Here is a 10,014-nt window from a genome sequence, read left to right on the forward strand (position 1 = left end):
TGTTCTAGCTTAGCTTCCAGGCTGGCCATCACGAGGCTTTTTGAAACAGTCAACTGGGGTCCTAGCAAATTGACAGTACTATGTGAGATGATGTATCAGTGTTTTGCTGTGTGACATTTTGATTTAGTCATCTACAGTTCTTCATGAATGGTAGGAAAAGTAAGAATCAAAGTTTTTTGTGTTCAGAAACTTAGGGTACAAAATTACTTGCTGCCTTTATGACAGGCCTTGCATAGGACTTAAATTTAGTGCACCTTTCAAATGAAGCTTTCTCAGTGAACTGTGAAATTGATGGTTGCCTTTTAATAACACATGCACTTTAATATTTTTAAACTCCTTTAATGCTCACTGTAAACACACTGACTATTACAATAAAAGATTATTTCAGAGAACTATTTGAATCTGACTTTTTTCATCTCGAGGCATTTTCAGTGGTGATGGGGTAAACAGTCTCAAGATTCAGACTGTATTTTCTGTCTGAGTTGCAGTTAAGTATTGTTGCATTTATTTTTAAGGCTTATTTTCTTTGCTCAGAGAGTTGCTCTGGTAATTACAGTAGAACTGGTTTGCATTATAAAATACCTCCTAACACTGGCATTTTCATTTTTATTATCTTTTGAAGGTTTGCTCTGTGACCTGCTGTGGTCTGACCCAGACAAAGATGTGCAAGGTTGGGGTGAAAATGATCGTGGGGTCTCTTTCACTTTTGGTGCTGATGTGGTCAGTAAATTTCTGAATCGTCACGATCTGGATTTGATCTGTCGAGCTCATCAGGTATGAATTTTGCTACTGTTGCTTCTTAAAACCTCTCCTGCTCCTTATCAATAGTGTATATTTGGAACTTCATTTGCACTGTGTTATTTCTAGAGAAAAAAAATCTTTCTAATAAAGGGCCTATAAAGGTTGTGTCCTTCTGTTGGTTCATGTTGAACTATGTGTCTAATGTCAGTTGAGTAGAATACTAACAGTGGATTTCTCCATTCATGTCTTCCTTTGGTACTGTGTGTTAAATCTTAGACTGATGTATGTATGTGAACATCGCAGCTAAAAATCTCCAGATTTAAAGGGGCAGAGTGACTTGAATTTGACATTTACACTGAAGTTTGAGTTCTTGAGTTTCAGCAGTAGACAATTCCCTGGTAGTTCTGGCTTGAACTACCTCTGCTTTGCTTCATGGAAATATTAAATGCATTTTGACTATCTCTACAAACAAATCTGTACATAAAAATTTTCACTGTTGCCAGTATTTTGGTTCAGCTATCCAGAATATTTTGGCATAGATTGTTTTTATTTCCTCATATTTCAGTCAGGCAGTTTTTGCATTGTCAATCCTTTTCATACTATTTTATTAGGTTACTTCAAGCAAGAGTGCTAGTTAGGTGGACATCAGGTTTCAGTTTCCTGTATAACATTTCAGTTTCATTATTTAGTCTATTTTAGAAGCTCTCTCTTGCTGTGAAACAAAAATAGGCTCTTTATTCTGTGTCATTGTTAGGCTTGGGCAGACTATTAGAACACTTAAACTTTTTTCTTTGTAATTTTATTGCTAAAACATTAGAGAAGATTTAGTATTGATTCCACATGCTGACTGGATTTCTTAACTGCTGATCAAGATTACTGACAATTTTGTACAGTCATTTAGTTGATTCAGTTCTTTATAAAAGGAGGAGGATATCTTATAGAAGATCATGATGATTGCACCAAAGTAAGCAGTCGGGTGTATTTGTTGTAATACATTGTAACATGAAGCTTTTATTTCGGAAAAGAGGGAACATCCTTAGCTGATGCATTGTACTACTTGCACAATTGTAAAGGTGTATTATGCTCTTAGGCAAGATCTGGCAGAATCACTCCTTTTTTATAATTTTGATGCTCTAAAATCACCTACACTTGAGGTGTGTACTGTCAACACCAATTTAAGCAAAACTTAATTGTTTCAGGTTGCAGTGAAGGTGGTACCCAGACCTTGTGTGCTCCATTGAATTAGGTCAAACATCCACATTCTGTGTATAAAGCATTAAATGCTGGGAATCTTTACACTGGCAGTGTATGATTGGACTTCAACTATGAAAATATTAAACAGTCAAGCTGATGTGTGCTTAACATTTGAAGTGTCAGACATGGGGGTATACTGTCTGGCCTGGCATTCAGTGTCAGGTAAGATAAAATGAGTGAACTTGTCCTGTCTGAAAGTCAAGACATAAAATAGCTTTTTGATGAGTTCCTTTATCTCTCTAATATAAGTCCAGTTTGCCTCAAGATACCTTTTTTTTTCTTCAAAACTTCGTATATAAGCCGTATTGATTTCTCTGGTGTTGACAGGTGGTTGAAGATGGATATGAGTTCTTTGCTAAACGGCAGTTGGTCACCCTATTCTCAGCTCCAAATTACTGTGGAGAGTTTGACAATGCAGGAGGCATGATGAGTGTGGATGAAACTCTGATGTGTTCCTTCCAGGTATGGTATACTTGTGCATTAAAACGACTGTAAGTGTTGGGCTGTGTGGACCACATTAGTGTGCTTGTTGATGTGCTGGTGGTTAGTGTAAAGCAATATTCTTGGGCTACAGGGAGAACTGCACAGGAGGCTGGCATTTGTGAACAACTGGAACTGCAAACCAATTGTTCTGCAGAAAACTGGAATTTGACATTTTCCAAACTATTGAATATTAAGTTGTTCATTCTATTCAAATGCTCATTTCAAAATTTAAAGTTTAATTGAGTGATGTTTTTTTGTCATACCTAGTGATTGGAGTACACAATTATGCAAACTAATAGTTATAGGGACCCTTTTAATATGGCTGCTTTAATCAGATTTTAGTCCCTATTCCTTCCTGGATGTGTTTTCTTTTCTTTCCCCTTTCCACCTCAACACAGTGGTAGAACTGGAAGGATTTGAAGTTGCTGTTACTGTTGCATGTAGAACTAAGAAATTTGTAGGGTTGTGATGTGATTTCTGCCCCCCCCTACCATCCTCATCCCTTTTGTTCCTGCTGAACAAGGTTTCATGTGGGCTTAATGGTATTTGCAATGTTCTTAGTTATTGCTGACTCAAAGGAACTTCTTTATTTTCTCTAAGATATTGAAACCATCTGAAAAGAAAGCCAAGTACCAGTATGGTGGACTGAATTCTGGGCGTCCAGTCACTCCACCTCGCACAGCTAATCCACCGAAGAAGAGGTGAAGAAAGGAAATAATGTAGAAAGCACCATCAGATCTGTCAAGGACAAAACTCCATATTACAGTATATAATAAGTGTGCACTGTAAAACCATCCAGCCATTTGACACCCTTTATGATGTCACACGTTTAACTTAAAGAGACGGGTAAAGGATCTTTATTAATTTTTCTAGTAGAAAGATGTGCAACACTGTATTGTAACAAGTATAGCTCCAAGTTCTAATATCCAGCATAGAGAGGAAAAAAAATTAGGAAAAACGATTTCAACTACATATTCACATTTACCACGGTTTTTAAAGTTGACCAACATCCCAGTTAAAACTTGGTGTAATAGTTAAATCAGATGAGAGCATGATGTTCCATTTGTGTAATGTGGTCTTATTGTTGCTTACTTGCTTTTACTTTGGTTATTTTGTAGCTAGAATGATGCGGAATATGGTATCTAGTCTTATTTCCTGGCTCTTTGAAATTGATATGAGGAAGGGGCTTTCTAGAACAGCCATTGATCTCTTATCCTCCCCGTTATTCCCTGTTTTTTCATCATAATGCTGTGTGCCCCATTATAATGCAAAGTTTATAGTACAGTAGTGATTAAAAGGCAAACTGAGTCCCAAATGCCCAGACTGGACAGCTTGGCAGCCAACATACATTAAGACAGAAAGACCTGTCCTGACCTTTTAACTTAAACTGCCACACAATGAATTTGTGCACTACACTATTTTAAATTATTGACGTTACACTGTGCGATGGCACTTCATTTAATTTAGATAGGACAAAAATGGTATTGCCTATTAGTTGGTAACTTGATTTAGTGGTACCTTGGCTTTAGTTTTATTAGCATGAAACACCTTTGGCATGCTTAGCTTCCAGGTAACTTCCTACCTGCATCAAAATTCATCTTACATAGTTCCACAGAACATGAAGATCCTTATTTGCTAAGCCTTTGAAAGCTGACATTCTTTTTCAGAAGAAGGTGTGTTTAAATGGATGTTCTTCAACATAGAATAAGTTAGATGATGGGTGGTGAGCTGAAAATGCTACAGGAATGTCCAACTTTATAGTAAGGCTTACATTACTAAAGAATCTATCATTTGGATTTTCATGATCAAATTTCATACACTATTGTATAGACTTCTGCTTTGTAGTGTACTATAGTAGCAATAATTTCTGTATGTGATCAAGAGTTAAGCAGTATTTTCAGTTCTCTCCTTTATTAAAAGAGTTAACATTGGCAAACGACAAGATATAGAGAAGATACAAAATATATAGTAGGATAAATGAAAGGCACAGATTTGTGATGCTTTAGGATGCAATACTTATTGGACACAACTACAAAAGCTTTTACTGAATACTGTCAAATTTATTAGATTCTTTGGGGGAAGGCTGCAGATTTATACCATTCTAAATGTGCATCAGTAGATGTAAAACTCTTGACTTCAGTATTGTCTTTGAAAATGTTAAATTGAGGATTCTAGTAACTTATGTTTTATGAACTGGCACATTATATAATGCAAGAGATATATTGATTTCTGACACAGTGAGCAAGTTCTTTAAAATGGATTTAAGTCTCTTTTCTAATTCCATTTTGTTTTAAATGCATATTTTAAATGTAGGTTTTTTCATTTAGTAAAAGTTGTCTAATTCATTTGAATGAAGTCTGACTGGTTATTTTAACATACCTGACTTACTCAAAAACATGTGGAGTTGGTTGTTTTAAAAGAAAAGGAAATCTTACAATATATCTATCTGTTACTGATTTATACTGGGTTGGTCTGTGGTTTTGAACAATGGTTTATTCTACCCCACTTTGAAGCAAACACCAGTTTCAATGCTTAAAATAAAATGAAGGAGATTTTTTTGATGTTGTTCAAAGACACTTGTTCTTGAAAGTCAGTTATAAGAGCTGTGTGAGAGTAACTGCAGTTTGGGACAAGGTAATTAATGAAATCTAATCTGTAAGCATTGACATGGTAACTTCCTGCGCAAAGTCATTGCTTTCTTGAGATTTATTTTTGCAAGTTTTGAAAATGCTGGGTTTTACTGAGTGCCAGCCTCTATGTGTTACCAAACATCTGGATTAACCCTTTTCCATTTTTTCTTTTGTTTCTGGAACAATGTCTTCTGTATCATAAAATGTCCAGGTGTAAAGCTGTATGTTATGTGAGTACCTAACATGCTCGCTTGTGTTACAGATGCTATGTCGAAAGAAAAATAAAGTCTTCGGGCCTTCTTCTGTGTCCTAAAGATACAGGAAATTTTTAGTTTGTTTAATGGCACTAGTAAGCCACATCAGGTGCTGGTATTCTGAAGAATTGCTATTTTTACATAGCAGCAGTCATTGGGAAATTATTTGAATGTTGTTTTGATTTCTGGAGAGTTGGAATGTCTGCTAACATCCCTCGTCATCTATATGGTGGAAAACACACATGATGTAGTAATCTTTCCCCTACAGATATGACTGATATTCCATACTAAAAGCAAGTCTGATACATAACAGAACTCACCACTTCAGCTTACATTTGCAGGGTTAGTATGGATCTCTATTTTTAATATTGTCTGTTCTGGGAGAATTAGAAAAAATAGCCTCAGTCTAATTCTACACAGATAAAATTAACTTTCTTCCATGGAAATTGCTAGTGGTCTAATGGCTAATAATTTTTTTTTCACATAAACATCTTGTCTGTAGAAGCCTTGAATACTGTTAAATAGCACGGGCAGTGTGCTGGAAATAAACAGGAGCATTCTCATATGGGCTGTTGAGAGGCATATAAAACATTACATCATTTGAGATGTGCTTTGGCATGTTTACCCCCCCATCTTTATCTGACAGTAATATTCATTCCATGTTTATAGTAGAGTACACATGGCCCACAACCTCTTGTCTTGTTCCTTTCTGGTTGATGGGCATTTTGAATTTCCCAAATACTAATTTAAAGTATGCTGCAAGGGATGCAGCTTTGGTCTCTTTTGTGTTGATTGATAACGAGATTCTTATTTTGCATCACTTTTTTTGTATGCTTTATAGTGCTCAGTGTTTTCTATGCATAGATAATTGTTCGCTGCTTTAAGGGAGGAAAAAAAGTTTCATATAGTTGTGGTTGTGCTGCTCTAGTACCTTGAACCATGTTTAGCACATTGTTTGTAGTGATCTGATGTATTTCCAAAAACTGCTGTAGTGGATTGCATTTGGTTTGCTGCCTATGGACATACAGGAATACTTGTGGCCACTGAAGTCTGAGTTGGTTCCAAGTTTAGTGTGATTAATTACAAGTGTCCTACTGCCAGGCATCACCTTGGCATCACCAAGTTTCAGGATCCTGTTATGAAGACAATCTCTCTTTTACTGTACTCTCTATTGAGAGGGAGGCCAGTAGGTAGGTGTGACATCAGCTTGTGACAGCTTGTAGCATCCCAGTGCTGTGCACTGCTGTGCATGCACTTTACTTGCCTGGGGAACTGATGGAAATTCATCTGATCTGTAGAAGGAAGTTGTTTTTATGGTTAGTAACCTTACATCGTGTTGTGAGCTTGTTTGGTCATAGAAATCCACCTTGCTGTGTTTCTGCCGAAGTCAGAATCGATGAACAAAAGGTATCTTTAAATGAAGAAGTGTTCCTGTCTGTGGCTTATCTTTTGATAAGTCGAAGTGGAACCTGTCAGATTGAATTGCTGGAGCTCTGTATGATTAGTTTGGGGCTAGGAGACACCTTTTTTTTGCTCTCTAGTGATAGAAGTATAAAAGACAGTATTGCTGTTGAATATGGTTGAACTGAAGGTGACCTGAGAGTAACTGAATAGCTGGAATCTTCAGAATTTGTAGATGACAGATACGAATGTTCTGTCCTTGTCCTTTAATGTAAAGCTCAGAGGTTAACAGAAGAGGGATTCTGCTTTGTAGAGGCTTATGTTGATAACAATTGTAAAAGCCTAGTCTTTAACTAGGTATTGAACTTCGTGCTGGCAGACAATTTTTGTGTCCGTGGCTGGTGTTTCTGGGACTGTCCTTGCTGCCATCTTGGTTAGAGATGAAGATGCCTTATACAAACTTGCAGGTAATACTGCAGCTTAGCCGGGACAGTGGTACTTCAATGTTGTATTGCTTTTGAGCTCATTCGAATTGCAGCTTAGTTCATGATTAGTATCCATCTGCTTTGGAATGTACATGTGGATTAATGTGAATATTTGACTTCCAATGAACTTTGGGAAAAGCACGGACAAGAGAATTCTCCTTATGCTGGGGCAGAGATGTCAACAGCACAATCAAATGTCTGAGTCCCCATGGGTTAAAGGACAGGGAGGGTTTTTTGCTATATGTCAGAGTTTGCCATAAAGTTCATGCACATAGCCATTGTCAATAAAAAGGAACTCAATGAATCAATACCAAGGTTGGGATATTTAAACAAAGCCCTGGATGTTTTGTTCTGTCACTTTTCTTGCTTCTGCTAACTAGCAATAGAAGCTTTCAAGTTCACTCTCAGTGCAGCTGTATACTTTTTTTCACCTGGATCACGTGGATTTTGCTTGCTTTGTTCCAAAGGTTTATCAAGGTTTTGGGGACAGCATCTAACCAGGTGGCTGCATGCAAGTTGTGGGCTTATAACCAAGCATTCTCTCTGCATGTACTGGATGATCAAAGCTGAAGGAACCTCAGGCCGTGTTGCCTGAACACTGAAAACCGTGTGGCTGTAACTTGGTGTTGGGTCAGTAAAGCAGTTTTGCAGATAAAACACAGGTTTAGGTACTTGTTTTGTGTTTGCCAAATTCTCATCTTCTGTGGGTTAATGGAACTGGTAGTGCCTGCGCATCTTCCCTGCACAGCACTCGAGGTGTTGGGAAAACAGTTAAGCTGTCGGGTTACTTGTTTTGTGTCTCATTGTGCCTTGTTAAAATAGATAATAATGTTAATGGGTAATAAGGACACCTTGTTCTTTTTCCCAGTATCCTACTTCAACTCATTAATCTCTGCATCTCCATGTCCCAAGAAATGAGACTTCAAGAACAATTCAAAATAAGTGTCTGCTACAAGCCCTTGCCAGTACATGAGTACAATAATAATTTCCAAGAAAAACTCATTGCTGCCTGAAACAGAACAGGTGGAGCTTTAAGCAGAGTATATGCACTGCCCGTGGTCTAGCACAGCCCCTTTCCTGGGTTCCACTGCCTTTCCTGACAGAATCTGCAGCCCAAGCTTCCTTTTAGTTTTAGAAGCAGCCATATCAGAAAGCGGGTCTAGAACTAGATCAGAAACTAGATCTAGCTGCCGATAAAGAACAGCAAAAACTATTTTGTATCTTCAAGTAAAGATGTAAGCTTTATGTGAAAGATAAAAAGCTCATAGGCTGAACTTGGAGAAATGAGCACCACTTGAGGAAGTCCTCCTTATATAGGTTAGACATTACTTAAGTGTTTTAACTTCACCCAAGTTACTGTTAAAGGGAGGAGTTAAAACAATTATGAAGGATTATAATTTGTCTATTCTTACAGATGGTTCATATTCAAAAATAGTAAATTATATTTGCAGAAAGCAACATAAGTAAGCTACTGATTTTTTTTTTTTCCTGGTAGAGAGTTTTCCCTCCTCCTATTGCTTTAAAGGTTTGACTCTTTGGGGTGCAAAAGAGAATGCTGTGGATGGATCCAATTAATTATTGAAAAGGCTTAACCAGAGAAAAATGTTATCTTGAGGATAAAACTGGTGCAGCTCATGACATGAAGCAGAGGAGCGCAGAGCATTGATGAATGCAGAAGACAACTGTGGAGAGTGAATATATTCCATTGTAAGTTTTTCTCCCTTGTTTGAAGTCCTAACAAATGTAATGTGAAAATAGTTACAAGTGCTTTGCAGTGTTCCTACTGACATCTAAGCAGGGTTTCTACAGTTGCCCTTGTAGCTCACCCACTGTCTTGTCAAATTTCTGGGCATGTATAAATCAGTAGTTTTCCATTAGCCACCCCAGAATATTTCATTTTTATATTAGGTTCCTGTTCCTGGGTGGCCATTTGCAACTTCCACAGAGACAGAATATGTAACGCTTTAGTGGAATGCTGTGAGAGGGAACATTTTAGGAGAATTACATTTTAATAGGCATCTTAGCTGCATCTTAATTGCATCTGGTTTCCAGGAGGCTGAGTGAAGAGAAGGAGCTAAAAGGCTAAAGGCTGTTTTCTTGAAGCTGTACTGGAGAACAAATACCATATTTAATTCATTCCTACTCAAGGCTCTTATCTAAAGGTATAATACATGACTGACATGGTAGGCTTAGAGGCTCTTGCCTTGCCTTTACCACCTAGAGTAAGAAGACATACTTTTTGACTTGGTCTGACTTGTTTATACTGATACTATTACAATGATTTAGCATGGTTACTTAAAAACAAAAAAAACAAATCCAGTTGATGTAATTTTTTTTTTTTTGCTCAAATTGGTCTGGCACGCAGATGCCATCTAGTGGTCACAGGATAGTGCATGGAAAGCTGTTACTGCAATTGCAGAACTGACATTTATTCCGTATTTATCCTGCTCTTGTCTCATATGAAAACCTTATTCCTAGATCAGAACTGAAATATGTGCATGGTGCATAACAACTCCTTGATGCATGAAAACTAGGCTTACCTCAGTTAGATATACAAATTTATTTCCCAGAAGTTTTTCAGATTTTGTGAAATCACTTAAAGTGTCTGAGGATTCTGAAGGGGGTAGTGAGGGGTGGAGAGAATCAGAGCTCCCATGAAAAGTGTAGAAAAATTAGTCTTTGTCTTGGTGAAGATTTTTGGATTTCTTCCCCCACCTCTGGAATCTTCTGTTTTCAAGTCTAAGCGAGTACAGGGAGATTATAGAT

The 10,014-nt window shown here is 37.4% G+C and overlaps 1 protein-coding gene across 1 annotated transcript in view; it reads left to right on the forward strand.

The window, feature by feature from the left end:
- PPP1CB (protein phosphatase 1 catalytic subunit beta) overlaps nt 1–4,829 on the forward strand; it is a 29,422-nt gene extending 24,593 nt beyond the window's left edge. Inside the window, exons 6-8 of the mRNA XM_084203201.1 lie at nt 623–774; nt 2,323–2,457; nt 3,079–4,829. Of these exons, the coding sequence (XP_084059327.1) occupies nt 623–774; nt 2,323–2,457; nt 3,079–3,183 (392 nt within the window). The 3' untranslated portion in view covers nt 3,184–4,829. The remainder of the gene's footprint in view (nt 1–622; nt 775–2,322; nt 2,458–3,078) is intronic.
- Nucleotides 4,830–10,014: the final 5,185 nt, after the last annotated feature.

This window comes from Fringilla coelebs, assembly GCF_963513975.1.
Source record: "Fringilla coelebs genome assembly, chromosome: 3".
Lineage (NCBI taxonomy): Eukaryota > Metazoa > Chordata > Aves > Passeriformes > Fringillidae > Fringilla > Fringilla coelebs.